General features: G+C 35.2%; 1 protein-coding gene across 7 annotated transcripts in view; it reads left to right on the forward strand.

The window, feature by feature from the left end:
- Nucleotides 1-19167, forward strand: part of SGCE (sarcoglycan epsilon) — a 25567-nt gene continuing 6400 nt past the window's right edge. Inside the window, exons 1-8 of one of the 7 annotated variants that reach the window (XM_026843635.1) lie at nucleotides 1300-1406; nucleotides 5394-5516; nucleotides 8054-8211; nucleotides 11358-11430; nucleotides 12243-12441; nucleotides 14127-14289; nucleotides 17664-17875; nucleotides 18632-18658. In XM_026843635.1, coding sequence (XP_026699436.1) covers nucleotides 8095-8211; nucleotides 11358-11430; nucleotides 12243-12441; nucleotides 14127-14289; nucleotides 17664-17875; nucleotides 18632-18658 — 791 coding nt within the window. In that variant the 5' untranslated portion in view covers nucleotides 1300-1406; nucleotides 5394-5516; nucleotides 8054-8094. Of the gene's footprint in view, nucleotides 1407-1434; nucleotides 5517-8053; nucleotides 8212-11357; nucleotides 11431-12242; nucleotides 12442-14126; nucleotides 14290-17663; nucleotides 17876-18631; nucleotides 18659-19167 lie in introns of those variants that run through there. The other 6 variants (XM_026843632.1, XM_026843634.1, XM_026843636.1 and 3 more) reach the window with 6 other exon arrangements.

The following is a 19167-nucleotide window of genomic DNA, read 5'->3' on the forward strand; positions in this document are numbered from 1 at the left end:
CTGTCCCACTCCAAAACCCCTGCCACACACACGCACGCACATAAACCTTCATCCTCAATTCTGTTTTAGGTGTTACCATTATAAATTACTCATTCACATGCATAGATTGAGCATTTGTGTATCTTGACTACTGCTTAAGCCAGATCTGTTGGGCCTCCTAAATTCTGTTTGGAGGACGTGATATCAGTAATGTAATAGCTGACCAGTGTAACTGTCAGAAGTCTTCAAAGATGTTTAAGCTTCTATTGTGATATTTGCATACTTTGAGTGTTTGTAAATAAGTGTTCATTTCTTTCTGCAAACTGTATGCAAGTACTGCTACTTGATGGTGGGCTTTTTTAATTACTATTTTTACAAGGAAGTTAAGATGCTGATCTGATGATACTTTTTAACTGGGGTTTGATGTGAGTTCTTGCTCCCAAACTGTTTCAAAAGAAAGATTGTTTATTATGGCCACTTTCCCTTTACTAGCATCTGACTGAAATTCCTTCCCTCTGCACTTTCAGTTGGCATGTAACTATACAAACAGCTGATATATCTATTATTCATCACAGAAGAAAGGGAACAAAAGAACAAAAAGTGGGAAGTGAGGAGGGAGCTTTCTCAGGCAGTTCTGTTACTGGTGAAAGTCATTCTGTCAGCTCCACAGCTGCCTTCCGGCTCCTGTAATCATTTGCTCCTCAGCACATTTAAACCTTCCTGCACCTTCAGCTTCACTGATGCAGCTGTTTTCAGGCTGTGTTCTAGCTGTGTGGGATGAAGACAACCATTTTTAACTGGTTCTTTTTTCAAAATTGATTATTGGTTATGCCTGCAAGGCAAAGTGATCAACCCCATGTGTCTTTATATAAAGATGATTTGCTTATATAAGCAAAGCTGTGCTCTTGACTTTATTACTTTTCTCTACTTTGGTCAAACCATACTATGCCAGTGAAAGTAACTTTAGATATGTCTTTACCTGTATGTTACATTTTTGTCAGTGCAAATATATTTATCAGAGAATGCTCTTAATCATCTTCATCAGTATAATTATGTCAGCAGAAGTGTCTGCAGAGTTTTAGGCGTTTAATGTAAACTTAGCTTATTTGGAAAAAATAGCGTGAAAAAAGTGACTGTCAGGAAGATTATTATGTGTTTATTCAAATCAAACACCACCATTTTTTTAACCTGAGGTTTCTAAACTCTGAACTGAGTTTAGAACCTGATATAGAAGGCATCTGATCCCATCTGATACTTGGTTTGTGGGAGTCTGTTGATCTGACTAATTTTTTTTTTTTTTGCGTTTGTTTTATTCTGAAAAGCTTTTTTGTTAAGCTCTGCTGATGGCAATAGTGGAACAGTTAACTGGACGACTAAGCAAGCCCACAGTTATATTATCAGCAGAATAAAGGCTGTTGAGAAGAATGGTGAGTTTAGGCTGTAAATTTAAATCCCATGTTGGTTCAGTCAAATCTGCTTTTAATATTACTCTTGCTTTTTCAGTCATGTCCTTGTTTTAGGAATAAGGTGCTATTTCAAGGTAAGTACTTTGGAAAATTCCACATATCTTCAATCTTTTAAACATTCACAGACCTGTGTGTCTTTGAGTCTTCCCCAACTTTTTCTGTTCCTATAGCTTTGCTTAAAATAATGGCTGTGTGTATACCTAATATTGCACATTTTCTTATCACGGCTGGTTGCTTGGAGATACCTCTGCAGTTTGCTTAATACAATAACTTGTCTGTAACAATTAAAATCTTTTCATATGCATAAATGACAGTAAAGTAGTCTTTTTACGTATGTAAGTACACACAGAATATTTTAGTTAGTGTATACTAGTTGAGAAAAGGCTTTGTGCTGATTGCCTATCCAGGCAGGCAGTCTGGATTGGCCCCAAATCAGGTTATTTCTGGGGTTGTGCTTCAGCTGCTAAAAATCAATGGGGAGAGAACCTGTTGAAATTGCCAGAAAAAAATTCAAGTTAGATTTATTTTTTTTTCTGAAGATCATCAACATAGAGTCTTCAACCAACATGGTAAATCTTCTGAAATTTCTGAAGATGGGGGTTATCTGTGTCTGATAACAGGCTCCAGGCTGGAGGCTGATACAGTCCTAGCTGAATTCCTGGCTGTGCCCATGTTCAAGACCTACAAGAACAACAACCGGGACAATTTCTATACACATTTGAAAAAGTGGTGTGTATTTTTGAACCTTCAGTTCCCAATTAATCTACTTTCACAATCTCCAGAACTTCTAACCTTTCTGCACAGATGTATCTTGGTATCTACAGAAAGTCCCCCAAGGGATCTGGAAACACAAAGGAAGAAAACACCGCTGTTGAGGTAGCTGATACTGTCTTTTTCCCAGCCGGAATCGGTTGTAATCCTATGTAGTGAAGATTTTTAATTTCCCCTGTTAGTTTTAGAGAAGCCTTTCACAGTCCCCAAGGTTTTTATCTTCCACAAGGAATTTGCCCAGGCAATTCATATCTGGCAGTCTGCTGTATGAGATTAGTATCTAGAAGTTGGTAAGTATATTCAGTTTCATCCCTAGATCACCTAAGATGATTGCACATTCATCTCCAGTCTCAGGCAAGCTTATGAAAATAACTGTGGGTTTTAAAAGCTTTTGAAGAAAATAGCATTTCACTTGTTTCGTTATTGAAAAGCAGTGATTGCTGTAGTGGGCTGAAGACTCATCATTTCCCTTCTGATTTTGAAGAAACTTCATAGGGGAAAAAGAAGAGAGCTTCTCTGACAAGGGGGGTGAGAACTTTCAAATTCTTAATTTCCATACTTGTGTCTTTACAATGTGTTTGTCATAAGATAAAATAGGTTTATGGTTTTTTTTTCCGTTCAAGAGGCATTTTTAGGCTTCCACCATGATCACTGTTTTATATCTGCATGAAATCCTTATTGGTATGCTTACTCCAGCAACAGAGAACGTCTTGTTAACTAGGAACGGGCAGGCATTTAGTGGTGGCGATAGATTTCTTCTGACGAAAAAAAAAAGGTTACATGGGATTTTTTCCAGTAACTGATGATTCTGTTATCATTCTTCCTTTCTAAAACTATTGCTTATGGAGAAAATATACATTACTTTTTTACTGTTCTTCCTGTTTGAAATGGATTTTCATTGTAGAGTCAAAGCATCAGAAATGGAAAAATGGATTTTTTTTTCTAGATATTTGATCTGTTTTCAGCCAGCCACCATATTTTTGTCAGCTTTTCTGCTCTATTAATGTTATTAATTACTTTTTCAGCTTTCTTAAAAATATTTTAAAGGAAATTAATTAGTTTCCTTGTTCTATTTACAGATCGTTCACAGAAGTGAGTGCAGAAGTTTTTTGGGTCATCAAATTTTAATTATACAAACCAAATTGCTATGTTACTGTACTTAAATCAAGTCTACATAATTAAAATTACAGTAACTATTAACCACACAAAATTGTAATAACCTATTTAAATATCAGGATCCACTTTTTTCTTTAAGGTAAAATTATTAGAGAGATATTTTGTCAGTACTGTGTTAAAAGTGGTTTCCAAAAGTGAGAGAAGGCAGCTGCTGTGGAATTTGATCAATAGTATATCCAGAGCTTGAGACTATTAATTCTGCAACATCAGGCTTGAAGAGTGGGAAGTATATAACTAAATGTAGAGAACTACATTACAAATGTCTGCATCTCCTCTCAGCTGCTTCTGCAGTCCATGGAGATCTAGTCAGTGTAGTCAGGAATCTAGGACATGATTCATCTAATTTTACAGGAGAAATCAAATTAATCAACCCCTAGAAGTGTCTGTTTCTTTTCCACTGACTATAAAAGGAGCCTGACTAACTCAGTGGTGGATGTTGTTTCTGTAAGGCATCTAAAATTAGGTGAGATAGATTCCATACGGAGTACGTGGTGCGAGGGGATGGAATGTCTCTGATTAATGCCTAATTAGCAGTGGCTTTTTAAGCAGATCTCAAGGAAGAAGGTTGGTATAATGATAAGGCTGCAGAAGTTATACCAGGATTAGAAAATTACACCAGTTTGAGCCACATTTCAAATGTATTTTGCTTATTGATCCAAGTGTTGAAAGTAGCACTTTGTCTTCTAGGAGGTACAAGTTTGTACCTATGAGTTTGTTACAATGACTCTGAAATCTCTTTTGGAGTTGCTTTTCCCTATGACATTACCCCATGCTGTATGGCCTGTAATCTTTGTTTGGAGATGTGACTTCACATAAAGTTTCTTTCAGTTTAGCAAGCAAGGCAGGTAGCTATGTATATCTGCATCTGTATCTTTATTTACCATTTGTATAATCTTCATCTCATTGATGAAAATTATCAGCAATGATTGATTCTTTCAGGACGCTGACTTAAAAATGAAGAATAGTATGGAATAGTAGTACAACCTACAGTGCGTCTTGTTAAAACACCATGAGAAGCACCTTTTAGATCAGTATTCTCCATTTATACTTAAATTTTTAAACATGGCGATAAAGTGGTTTCTTACCTATTTAATATATCATTGATTTTTTTTTATTCTTCTAGTTCTTTAAAATGTCTATATAGTGCTGTGCCAAATGTGTTATACCCAAATAAGATTTTATTTTAACAACTAAATTTGTAACTGCATAAAAAATAGCATATTGTTTTTACATATGCTGGTTGTTCTTTTAGGTTTTCCTTTAGGCTTTTCATTCTGAGTCATTTAAAATACAGCTTCATTTTTTTGTTTGGAATCAGTGACACCTGACTGGCCTATAATTGTCCATGTTCTTCTGTTTTATCCTTCAAAACAAGCACAGCATCTTCAGTAACAAGCTCTCTAACCAGATTTTTAGATGTACATTAACTGAACTTGCTGGGTCTAAGAAAGTCTGGCTTTAAAAATTCATAGAAATCCTGAGCTGAAGTGAATTGCTTTGTCCTTTTCTGTATAAGAACTGAAAAATCTGCGATTTTCATTCAGTAAGGAATCAGTATCATCGACTGGTAAGGTTCCTCTGTTTCTCATATTCCTTATTTCTATGTAAAATATCAGAAAAACACAATTGTATCATTCTTTTAATGTATTTTTATTCATGTAATATTACAAATAAACCAACTATAAAATTACAGTGGCCTCTCTGTTTGGTGTTTTTTTTTCATTGCAGTAGAAATAAAGGGTTCATGCAACTTCTGAAATACTAACATAGCCAGTTTTGTTTATTGCAGTTTTGGAAGGGATCCTGTTGGGCAGAGAGAGGGTTTGCTCTGTGTTCTGTCCCTAAATCTGTGCAACCTTTTAAAAATTTATTAACAGGTATCTAATACTCGTGCTTTCCTTCTCCCAGATTGCCCACATTGCTATTGAAATGCATGCTGTGTTATCTAGAGCATGTCTCATTTGCTTTTTTCTGTCTCTTATCTTCCTTTCTGCTTTTCAGTGTACACGATTCTGTCTAAGGTGCACTCTGATCGGAATGTATACCCTTCTGCTGGAGTTCTTTTTGTTCATGTTTTGGAGAGAGAGTACTTTAAGGGGGAATTTCCTCCTTACCCAAAGCCTGGTATGGGATGCTAACATCTTCCATATTATATAAAAATGTAGGGGAAAAAAAAAAAAAAAGTTTTAAAAATTTCATGTCTATTTCGCACACCTTAGAGTTTGGCATGTAGCGTACATAGGACAGTTTTTAGTTTCTGTTGAAATATCTTCAAATGAAATAGCGTATGTGGTCCTACAAATTTAGAATGTTCTGGTTTGTGATCATCATTTGGGAAAAGATGCATATAATTGTGTATTGTGAAAAATGTGCTTAATAATTTGGGAAGGCGTGATAACACTTTACATATAGGAAGTATACTTTTTCACTTTTGCATTAAATATGAAATCATGGATGTTTAATATGTCTCTTAAAAATGCTGTTTATCTGGTCACTGTTTCAGATGTAGTATGTATTAGGCTATGTGAAGGAGTGCTTTGAAAACATATAATAACCTTGAGACACAATAGAAGATTAAGTCAAATGTGAGACTACGTAATGAAGTTTTCTTTCCTTTAAAACAAACACTCCTTTGGATTCAGCCCTCTTCATATATTTAAGAACAGTTTATTATTAATAAGCAGTTTGTTTTTAGAGAAAGTTGTGATTTCCTAAGTATGGAGTTTTGACGTACACCTAAGGCAAACCTAAAGGATTGATCACTGGCAAGTTAGAATATATATAAGCAATCTAGAGAGGGGGGAAGAGAAGGAGAGAACATTCTGCCACCACATGCTTATCAACAATGAAAAGGAATAATAAATATATACATATGTCTTATTTAGATAAATATAACTGTCCTATTTTCCTATTAAAATAGGAAAAAAGCTACAATAAATGTACTGTGCACACATAATCAAAGCCTGTTTCATTAATAAGCTTTTGAATTGAGAATACTAGTTTCAAAACTCACTTTAAAGAAAAAACAAGCTTCTGTTAGCATTGGTTAAATTTTGTCATGAATAAAACCAGATGTTTTAAAAATTTCCTCTCCTTGAAAAATGGTTGCTTTTCCTAGCACGTATACCTGGGTCTTCATTTCATATAACAGTGACTGGCAGAGTGAAGTTTGCCTCAGTCCCATTTTCTCCCTATTTTGACACACAGATGGAAGGAACCTGGAAATTGTACTAAAGATGGGTTGTGTTTTGAGTCTTTGCAGCCCCAGCCTGTCTTGACATTCATATGATTCAAAGGCAATATGAATCTGATTTCAGATACTGCTGAAATTGTATCCGTAGATGGTTGTGATCATATCAGAAATTCACTGTAAGGCCAGCTGTTACCACAGCCCTTTTGTTTTTGTCTGCTCTGCTGGATTGTCCACATTGCCTACCTTGATGAAGGGCAAACCAGAATGTATCACAGGTGGCTTTCAGAATTTTTTTTCCACAAATCATTTGTGATGCTGGGAATTCTACTATGAATGAAATAGATTACATTACTGGGATGTCCTGAGAGAATCGTGAGCAAAGTTGTGTTATACCCTTGTGCTGGGTTGGTGTGGTTTGCATTCCTTTTACCCACAGCCAGATGTGTAAATGTATACCTGAAAACTAGTTGCCCTTTGGCAACAGGTCTCAGTCACTTTGTTCCCCTCCAGAGGAGATGACAGCCGTTCTTTCTTCGCTGGGGGGTTTCTGCCTTCTGTGCCAGCCGGCTTGTCATCTTCTCTTGTCACTTGTCCTACAATTGCTGCTGTTCCCATTTCAAAGCTGAGCTGGAGGAGCACACTGCAGAGGTGTCTGCACAGGCTGAGTGATTTGCTTGAGTTCCGTGCCTCAGCTGTAAGGTGCTTAGACCTCTGGTCAGGATCTGGTAATGCGTACACTACAGAAGCTTACAAAAGCTAAAATACACAGAAGTCAAATCTGGCCATTTGTAAGCGTATCAGTAACCACAAAAACTGTTGTACTGGTTTTAACTTCTGGGGCTTGTAGAGATTGCATCTGGACCATTGTATTTAGTAGCCATCAGTGGATCCATTTTGCGGGAATGTCTGGTCTTTTTGAAACTATTTTTTCTCTAAAGAAAAACTACTGCCGGGTTGTTGGTGCTGAAGACCTGTATGTATATTCTGATGCTAACAGAAGCTTTCAGACATTGATGATTATACAGCCACTCTTTACAGTAAGCCTGCCCTGGTACATTGGGTCTCCAGAGCTGTTCTTAAAATGTAAATAAAATAAGGGTTTTCTTGGGAATTAAAGGACTGAGAACTTTCAGCTTTTGTCAGTAAGGAGGTTAGATGCTTCAGTTCTAGGTGGAACGGAGCTCTAAAAATCAGACCTACTAGTTAATGAGTGCAAGCACACAGCCAGGACTCTCTAAGTAGTACAAACACATTCATCTCTGCAGTTGGTTACACTTTTCAAATATGAATTTTTTAACACTTACAAGTGCTAAGTAGGAGTTCACGTATTTCTGATATGGTGGAGGTTAGCAATATTTTTTTAGTTTTGGAAATGTTTAGAAGACAATAAGATTTTCTAATGGAAACATCAGAATGAAAGTGTATGGTATTTTCTGGTAAATACTCTAATGTAGTTTTTCCTGTCTAGGTGAAATAAGTAATGATCCTATAACATTTAATACCAACTTAATGGGCTACCCAGACAGACCTGGATGGCTACGCTATATACAAAGGACACCATACAGTGATGGAGTGCTCTATGGCTCACCAACTGTAGAAAATGTGGGCAAACCAACCATCATTGAGGTATTTTTTGTTAAAGGTTCAAAATATTTCTTTTGTTTTAGAGTATAAGATTCAGAATTGTCAACAAGCATTTGCCTCTTTTTTTAACAGTTAATCAGATTTTTTTAAAAAAGAAAGATTATAAGGCAGGAACAGAAGGACCTGTGACATAACATTTTCTCTTTGGTACCATTGCATCCCATTTTGAGAGAAAGACAAGTTGTATGACATTTCATGTTTTACTTTTAAGATATAATTAGTAAATAGCACTAATGATTTAAGCTTGATATTCCTAGGTGAACTACCTTTAGATTCTTGCCCTTCGTCTTTCTAAGAGGCATTTCATTTCAGTAAATTACAAATTAATTAAAGTTCTATTCAAAATACAGGGGGGAAAAAAGCCTTTGTGAACAACTGTACTTGAAGAATATCTGAATTCTGAACTTTGTAATATTCTACCCTAAATATGGGCCAGACTGTTCTCCACAGGAAAATACAGAGTTCCATCAATAAACAGATTTTGGGTTTATTTGTTGGGGTTTTTTTTTAATTAAATTTATTTTTCATCAAATTATTATATGGTTCATTATTCATGTTTATTGATAAATTTAATTTTAATTAACACTTACATGTATTTAATTTCTATTCTTATAAATGTAACAATGACAAAACCTGCCACTTGATTTTTGACAATTAGCTATACAAATGTTTAAAAGCACCAATTATTCATTAAGCAGCAATTGAAAGGGAAAAAGGACTGTATTTTCTGCCATGTACATCACAGACGGCAGACTGAATCAGACACTGTGTCGTTTCACAGTGTTAAGGAAAATCTCATTAACATGCTCCAGCCATTTTGATGCTTCAGCAGTATGGTTTTCTTAAACCCTTGATGAGTTTCTGTTTCTCTAAATTGCATTTGATACAGTTTTCTTCCTCAAGAATGACATCTCTAAATGTTAAGTTATACTGTAGATAATTTCACCCATGCTTAATTCTATATACATGATTAATTTTTGATTCCAGCAGGACTAATCACATCTGTAAAATTAATCACGTGGAGAAGTACTTGCAGACTCCACTTAGCTTTCTGTAGAGGAAACTGTTATTAAAAATCGCCCTTTTTTTAAATGGCATGCACTTTTATATTCTAGATCTATATAAAGACCTTTATTATAAACATGACCCCAAGCCTATATTAGAACTAAATCCTGCCTCTCATACAAGTTAATTCATTGCAGTCCTCTCTCAGATATGTCTTTTAAATTAATTCTGTAGTACGTGAGGGAGGCAAATTGCATTTGATCCACTTCCTAGTGCCACCCAAGAGAAGCAGTTGCATATTCCTGGCCTGAATATAACTTTTATCATGTTGTGATTCCTGAGGTGATGTCATGGGTAGGTCAATTAATTGGAGGAGACCTCATGATTAGAAGAGCCTAACATTATGCATAGCACTGCAGTAGAGCGAGTAATGTTCTTGAGCTCAAGATTCTTTGAAAGCTGTGCAAAGAAGATTTGTGTTTCAGTGAATGTTCAGTACAAAGGCAGTCTCTGCCACTGTCACTATTACTCGTACAGGTGCATGGTCCACACTGGCAGCTCTCACTGCTGGAGTGCAGACTTGGAGTGCTTATTGTCATGTTCCTGTATAAAGCTTGTACAACCAGAAAATTAGGTTTTCTAAGTATTGTTTTAAACTACTGTTGAAACAACCCTTTGAAAAAATAATAACGGAATTGAGGATTTGAAAAATCTGAGGAATTTATTCTAATTTTATAATGAAATTGTTACATTACATAAGATGTAATTGTATCAGATAAGCTTTTCCATCTATACTTAAATGAACCTGCAGAAGGTATTCCAGAGCATTTTTCCTTTGCATTTAAATCTCTTAAAAGAAGTGCAGCTTCTGTTAATTTTTATTTGTTTAATAATCGATGTCACGATGGTTTGCAGCTCTGCTGAGAAGCAACATGGATCTTTTTCTGTTGCTACTCTTCTGCCTCTCCTTTTTCCCTGAAATGAATTTACTAAAATCTAAAATTAGGAAAAAAGTTAGTCTTTTCCAGTTTGTTTCATGAAAGTTTTATCACCTTTCAGGAAAAAAAAAAAAAAAGTAGATAAAATAATACATAATTATACTGATATCCAGCCTTGTTCTGCATTTTTTAGGAACAAGCACTTGGTCGTAGTACATCTTTGGAGTACAGTTACCACTGAGAAGTAACCACTTGCGAGCATTTTGGGCATCTTACGCATTTAAACTATAAAATTGGTATCCTTACATAATTTGATCATGAATCACAGTGATAGAATCGTTTAGGTTGGAAAAAACCTTTAAGATCACAGAGTCCAACCCATAACCTGTCACTGCCATGTCCACCACTAAACCACGTTTCTAAGTGCCACATCTACACTTCTTTTAAATACCTCCGGGGATGGCGACTCAACCACTTCCCTGGGCAGCCTGTTCCAATGTTTGACAACTCTGACATAAGCTTCCAAAAAGAAGTCATGAGTGTTGCATCTACTGACTAGTTTTCAGTTCCTCTACAATCATCCATGATTTTTAAAAAAACTACTTGTGTTGGGGGAATGCTTGTGAATCCATTCATGGAGTATTACTTTAGTGGGGCTAGAGCTAAAACTAAATCCCAGTCCCAAAGATTAGAATTGCTGGGGTCCCAGCCCTCTTTCCTTTAAAAATCTCCATCTAGGAGATACTTAGTTCACTACGAGATATCAATGAAAGTGTGTCTTACACATGGTGGAGGAAGGTGGAAGGGGAAAACAGAGAAACTGATCTTTGATTATGGTTGTCCTTAAATCAAAAACAGCAGAAAAGAAAGAATACATGTGTATGGTAGAACACTTTTATCTGGACCAAAATATATTATATTCACATATATCCCTTGGACAATTGTATTTGGCTATAGACTAGTTGAGGAAATTCCAGTATCATGACTTGAAGGTAGTACTGCATGAAATAAATTGATCTTACCTTACAGATTTTGTATTAATGAATGTTCATACATTCCCAAGTAAGGAGGCAAAGCATTTAAGAGGTGATAAGTATTTCTAAGTTATCAACTTTATTTTCATTGATGTTTCATTTATCTGATTTTCATATTTGCATTGTTCTTTTGCAATCTTTTTAACTCTAGATCACTGCATATAACAGGCGTACTTTTGAGACAGCAAGACATAATTTGATAATTAATATAATGTCAGCGGAAGGTATGTACAGAAAATAGCTTGTGTTTTGAACTGAATAAGCAGAAAACATCATATGGTCCCCTTTTAAGATTAAAAAAAATTAATGTAAAATAGTTATTCAATAGGTATTCAAGCCAAATGTGGGGCACAAAGAGGAAGGAAGAGAGTTTCCCTCTTTAGATTCAATTTATTATTATCTAATGTTTTTGTGTTAAGACATTATTCCTTACTCACTAAAAAAAAAAAAAAAAAGGCATGTTTATTAATTTCTATTTTTTTTCCCTGTCTTTTCAAATGGATCTTACATGAAGGATTTTACTCTCTTTCTGCATGTTGTTTAGTTTGCTTTACTTCTGCATGTTCTTTGTGCAGGGAACATATAGGCAGATTCAGAAAGCAACAGACTGTGGCATATATGGACATTTCAGTTTAAAAAAATTGAATAGTTTGTGTCCTTAAAATTGTCTTCATCATTTACATATTTATAGTCTGGAGTATTGCAGGTTGGAATCCATTCTCACTGCAGATCAGTTTTGACCGCAAAATTAACTTGAATGTAATGTTATATTTAATGACAGTTTACCAGCTGAGACTAGTCCGCTCTTTCATCTCCCAGTTGCTTTATAAATAGCCAATGGTTTTCAGCTTAAGTAACAGCTAATGTACTATTTAATTAAACATAATCATATTATGGTCAAAATTAGCTAGTTCAAATACAAGCTTTTTGGAAAGGTGTATCAATCTTAAAGTGTTATTACATTAATCATTACTTCACATTCTTTGTTATGGAGCCTTTGTTTAAGGCAAAACTCTTCCTTTTTCATAACAACTAGATTTTCCTTTACCGTATCAAGCGGAGTTCTTCATAAGGAATATGAACGTAGAAGAAATGTTAGCAAGTGAAGTTCTTGGCGACTTTCTTGGAGCAGTGAAAAATGTGTGGCAGCCGGAACGCTTGAATGCTATAAACATTACTTCAGCCCTCGACAGGGGAGGGAGAGTTCCACTTCCTATTAATGACATGAAAGAGGGGTAAGCACATGTGTCAGTCTAATGCTTTTGCCCTACTCTTTTTATTCTTACTGAAAAGCTTAATATTTTTTCAGGTTTCCTAGAATCCTTGCAATTACTGTCTTATATTTTAGAAATCCAGATTGGTATTAGATATGAAAAGTTTACTGATGTTCCAAGCCCCCTTTATACCATAGGTTTAGCATGTTAGGTACATGTTTAGATACATGGTAGATACCATAGGTTTATCATGTTAGATACAATTTCAATAGGTGACAGTTTCTATACATAGATTTTACAATCCAAGGGATACAAATAAATTCTATTAATTATAAAACATACAAATAAATTCTATTATAAAACAGTAGAAAATATGCTTATAATTCCAGTCTTCTGAACAGTTGTTTGGCATACTTTTCAAGTATTCAATAGTTCCCAATTCACAAACCCCAAAATTTTGAAACAAGGTGTTACAGAGCATAGGTTACAAAAACACTTAGATTTCCAAGAGCATTTAGCATGTAACAGTGTCATTTGTAGCTGTACTCAGTGAAATTTAGTTATGTGCAAGAGGACTGTGGGCTTTCATCCGAATGTGGTAAGCTGAAGTATCTGGGAAATTTAGGTTACTGAGCGTAAACGGCAGGAATTCACTGTTTCCAGTTGTGATTCATAACCATAAATTCTGTACTGCAACAAGATACTTCAATTAAAAACTAATAATGATTCAGTCTTTTCAGAATATGGTTGTGGTAGTGCTTTTTTCCTGGCAAAAATAAAGATGCCTAGTTATTTTTCAATATCTTGTGTCAAATAATATCTAAGAAAGGGCTAAGGGTTCCAAATCCGAGATGTGTGCAGAGAAGATTGTTGTTTCAGAGGCCTTTTCTGAGTTTCTGAGCACATCTAAAGGTGGTCTAACCAGAGTAATAGCAGAGCTGTGTAATACAAGTGGCTACATTTCGAATGTTTAGTTAGATAATGCCTAACATACCAAATGGCAACCAGGACCTAATTTCTGTGTCAGGATTCACTGGCACATTATACCTGGTGGAGTAGACTGTTATTTTCCAGTGGCATTCTGCATATTTAAATATGAAAAGTAATAATACAGTTAGCACAGTAGCTCTTATTTTTGTATTGTAATGCTAAATGAAGTACTAAGTTTACATTCAGCTTTCAGTATTCTGCAAATTTTGTTGTCAATGCATAGCTACATTATGGAATCTTTAATGAGAAGCTGGGGGCTTTGGCAGGTTCATATTAATATATTTTATTTGAAAACATGGGAAGAAACTTTTTGAAAAAATTGTGCTGAGCAGGTCTGAAGATTTCCTTAATATACAATTATACTATTTTTAATGCAATTTTCAATAGTAGTACTGATTTACTTATGTGAGGAACCTACACTTGGAGCTCTGTGACTTCATAGAAATTGACAACTTTGATGGTAAGCAAACATTTACATTATGCAGCAAAACAGAGTAAGTCGTAAGAAGCAGATAGAAAAATTCTTTTGATTTCAGTCTGTTATTCGTATGCTTAAAGTATGCTATCACAATAAAAATAATTTTTTAAAATCATGTTAGTCTTTAAATCACAGCTGAATGTTACCATGAACAATAAATGTTTGGAATAGTATGTGGTTGTTCTTTGGGGATTTGTGAGAGGTACCCTGACAGTCTGTCACTCATCTCTTTCTGCAGTGTGTATGTTATGGTTGGGGCAGATGTTCCGTTCTCTTCGTGCTTACGTGAAGTGGAAAACCCACAAAATCAGCTGAGATGCAGTCAAGAAATGGAGCCTGTAATAACCTGTGATAAAAAATTTCGTACTCAATTCCACATTGACTGGTGTAAAATCTCTCTGGTGAGTTATTTTATTGTTGCATAAAAGTGATGTTTGTAGAAGTACAATATTTTATGCCAGATGTGACTGAGGTAGTAGTTTTTCCAGCCTGGCCAAACAACTCTGCCAAATTCCACTTTATCATGACTGATTGACATTGTTTTCCATCTAGCAGACACTCTTAAGATTGTGAAAGGATTTTGCTATGTAGGCTAAATTCTATTAAGTTGAGCACCAGTGAAACCACCATATTCCTTTTAACTAGCAGTAATTTATATAAATGGCCAGAGGGCTTACAGAACTAAAAGTATTGAGAGGATTATTTAGGTGGGCATAGTTTGTTAATTCAGTGTGCTAATACTGCTAGTTACACTTACTTTCCTATAACGTGTGTGTGTGTGTGTGTGTATATATATATGTGTGTGTGTGTGTGTTCTCAAATACTGAGTCGACAGCACTGACCAGTTAAATATCATTTCTATGCTGTTAAAAAAATTTTTCTGAAAATTGTCTAAAACGTATTTCATGTTAAAAATGAAATAGAAAAAGAAAATAGTGTTGACTAATAAATTAAAAATAAATGGGAACATTCTTCTCAGTTGAATACAAGAAAAATTATAACCGAACACTAACTAGACTATTTGCCATGGAAGGAATGTAATTCCCAAAGAGGCTTTTAAAGGTTATTGTTTAGTTCCAGTAATGAAAATCAAGAAATGATAGAGTATTGGAAGAGAATGTTGCAGGTAAGTTTGAACAAAGACAGTGAAGGTACATAAAATAAACTTAAATGATTGTTGAGCTACTTCAGATGTTGCTCAAGAGGAAACTGAAGGGGAGATATGAACGGCTTTTATACAATGTAAAAAATGTATTGGGTATGAGAAAAGGTATTCATACACAAAATTGATTAGGTAACTTCCAGCCCTTTCTTTCTATACACTGTAAATTAGGAAAGCTGTTAGAAAGCTAGAAAATACTTGTTTTCAAAAGAATATCCAGATTATTTCCTGTTAATTTGCTTTCTGTTGAGAAATTGCAAAAGGTACATGTGTATACAGCAATACTTACCAGCACCTGAAAAACAGTAGAAGGCAGTCAGCCTTTGTCAAGAACAAACTGTGTCAAGTTTTGATTTCCTTCTACAAGAAAGTAGAACAGAGGTGCAGCAGCAGATGTCATTTCTTTTTGGTAAGATTTTTTGATACTGTCTCATAACCTCAGGAAAATGACCTAGATGAAGCTAGGACCTAGCAGAGAGCTGGTTGGATAGCTGTAATCATAGTAGAATTATTAATTCTTCTTGTTGTTCATTATTAAGCTGAATGGTGGAAATGCTTTTGAAGTGAAATTTGCAGTCCCCATGAAACTGAAAGGGTCTGCAGGTGCGTTGAAGTACAGGATAGAATTCAGAAAAGTCTTGAGAAATTGGAGAAACAGCCTTAGAAAATGGTGAAAAGGAGCAGCAGAGCAATAGTGCACTAATGCAAGAATAATCAACACTACCCATGCAGAATGAGGAGCAGCTGGTTAGGAGTACTTCAGAAAAAACGTCCGATAGTAACAGTGGCTCATAAACTAATCATGAAACAGCGTTGTTGTGCCGTTTTGAGGAAAGCAGAGATCACCCTGGGATGTGTAATGGGAACAGGCTCTCAGAGAAGTGTCCTTTTCTGCAGCAGCCTATAACGCCACCTTCTTGAACTCAGCACTTGTTTTGGCAGCGTACCATGATAGCTGAATTTAAACAGTCTTGGGGTGTTAAGTGTTGCCAACAGCATTGCTGGCACATGCTGTAACCTGGTGGATCAAAGGGAAAAAGCCAAGCTTCCCTCTATCTAATCACAGTCTGCTTTTCATAAGGCAAGCCAAGGGGCAGGAAGTCCTCCAAGATCCATGGGCTGGGAGGGAGCTGAGCCTCATTTTCCTTAACCACATCATAGACCAGTGAGTGAAAATACAACCATCATATCCCCTTCCTCCTACTTTTTATGAGGTGACATTGGTGATTAGCACTTAAAGAGTGGATTTAAGTTTGCAGGTCCCAAATTCTGAAGAGAGAGGCAATGTAATACATGCTTCCTCTTAATACTACTTTGCAATAGCTTGTTCTCGTACCATATATAAGCTTCTGTTACATCAGTAAGTGCGTAAATATTTTTTGTGTGTTGCTTAGGGATAGAGATTCAGCTAAGCAGCCAGGTGGAACTTGGTGTACCTAATATAAAAGATACTGCGTAATTAATGCATGGAGAATACATACATTATTTTTTGTCAAACTGTCTTGCACTTACATATATATATATATGTATGTAATTGGAACTCAACAAAATTTTATTTCTAGCATGCCATGAAAATCTGTTCATCCATTGCATAAGTTCTAATACACCATTTTATAGCTTAAAGAGTAAATAATAAAGAGATGACCATCAGTTGCAAGATTTCTCAATGAACAGTGTCAGGAAAAAGGTCAAGACTGTAGGCAAATATAATATATTTTCATTAATAATCTGGAGAGGGTTTTAAAACTGATAAAATTTAAAAGTAATATCTAACTGAAGATAACAAGAAAATGAAGACAGAAGATTCTAAAGTCACGTGGGAAAGGCAGTCAATTAAATGCAGTGTGAAAGTCAGTAGTGAAAAAAGGCTGCATTTCTAGAAACGTTAGATACAGACATAAAAAAATAAATAAATTACTTGTGACCAGGAATGCAGCCTTCTGGAGGTTAGTTGAAATAGAAGGTAGAAAAAAACTCTGGAACTCTGTCTCTGATCAACTAAATGCACATTTTGTAAGTGGGTGGGGGAAGGCAGTCGAGCTGCTCAGTCCTCAGCAGCTCCGTTCATGCTCACTGCGTTTTTGAGGACTGGATGAGAGGCTCATTAGGAAGGAGGAGGAAGAAAACCCATGGGTACTCCACTTTTCATCTCTACCACCTTCATACAAGAGAGGGCAGTATTGTTATTTAGGAAGACTAGTAAGAAATGGATTAATTAATCAAAAAGAAATCGGTATCAAATAATTAGTTTGCAATAAAAATGTTTACTGCGTTTTTACCTAAATACTGTTTGTGTGAGATATCCCTAAACTTAATCTGTAAAAAACATAGTATCTCTGGTGGGCACAAGATAAAGTAATAATATGATAAAGTAATAAAGTGATATTATTTATAACATTGATCAGAAGCCTTCAGCGATGTGTAAGGTTTTATTGGTTAAAAATAAAATGATTGGATGAAATTGTACAGAATTTGTCAAATGTGTAATATGAAATCTTTTATATGTTAATACGTTATAGCTGTTTAAATACTGCCTGTTTTTACACTCTGTTACTTTGTTATATAATTGTGTTGTTTTTTCTTCTTTTTTTTTTCCCCACCCCCGGGTATCAGGTTGACAATACAAAACAAGTTTCCACCTTTCAGGAAGTGATTCGCGGAGAGGGGATATTACCTGATGGTGGGGAATACAAGCCACCTTCTGATACACTGAAAAGCAGAGACTATTACTCGGATTTCCTAATTACACTGGCAGTGCCCTCGGCAATAGCACTGGTGCTTTTTCTAATACTTGCCTATATCATGTGCTGCCGACGGGAAGGAGTGTGAGTACTTTAACACACTAATAAGTAATTGTTGATTTTTCTAAGATTATAATGCATAGAAGAAAATGTGTTATAAGAATTTCATTCAGTTCATTAAAAACATTTAAAATAGGCCAAAAGATAACTGCTTGAAATATTGAAGTATGTCTCATCTAAGCACATACAGTAATTTCCAAGAGAGTGGATACAGGGCCTTTAACTGTTCTAGTTGAAAGGGCTAAAAACCTCAACGTATGCGCAAAACTCCACAAAATCTCCACATATGCACAACTTTCTAAAATGCCCCAAACAAATAAAATACTAATAAAGGATCAATGATTCAGGAAAATAGTAAGTAATTTCTAAAATGCTAACTTTTATAAAATAAATCTGGTTGAGGATATGAACTGAATCTAGACACTATTTTTTAAAAAAATCATAAAAGGAAAGCAGCAAGTAACGTGATTTCTGCCATTTCTTACACAAACTACAATTTCATTTTGTCACAGAATTTATTTTAGCCAGAAGCTTGTTCTTTAACTTGCATTTTCATTTCTCTGTGTGTGTGTGTCTGTGTGTGTGTCTCATCAGTATCACATCTCTATACGTGCGTTCATCAAGGCATCATCATAAAACCAGTTGCAAATGCTGCCAAGTTGCGTTTAGCAATAACCTTGTCAGCATTTCTACATCATGTACTACTTTCATCATCAGATAGATTTAATGTTCCAACTATCAATGCTATTATTTAATTCATAAATTTTGTTTTGTTTTTAGGGAAAAGAGAAACATGCAAACACCAGAGTAAGTGTCTTCTTTCCTGTTATTTTTCTTTTACCATTTAATTTTCATTCTCAGTAGCTTGTCATGCTTCATACATGTGTGTCATAATCTTTTTCCATTCTCTCTAATTCATGGTTTAATTCATAAATGTGAAAGCTGCTTTTAAATCAGTCTTGGCAAGGATAGAAGACCAGAATAAAAAGGGTTTGAAATTAATGGCTGTCAATTCAAAATAAAGTAGTGTTGTTAGAATAAATATGTTAATATGTAATTTATACTCCTGGTTATTGGACTTCCCAGCCTACATCTTAAAGGCAGTGCCCAGGAACAAATATCCTGGAAGGTATCCAGTGCCTATACTATGGTGTTTTAAAATTAATCTGAGTTTTTATGAATCTACCACAAGAATCAGGAGTTAACAGAAACTTTTATTTTAACTGCAGCATATAAACGGAACATTAGCCATAAATTGCACAGTCTTGGATCTTACAGAAAATACTAATCCAGACAGCAAAATCTCAAGGAATAAT

This window comes from Athene cunicularia, assembly GCF_003259725.1.
Source record: "Athene cunicularia isolate RWA chromosome 2 unlocalized genomic scaffold, athCun1 chr2_part1, whole genome shotgun sequence".
NCBI classification, from domain to species: Eukaryota; Metazoa; Chordata; class Aves; order Strigiformes; family Strigidae; genus Athene; species Athene cunicularia.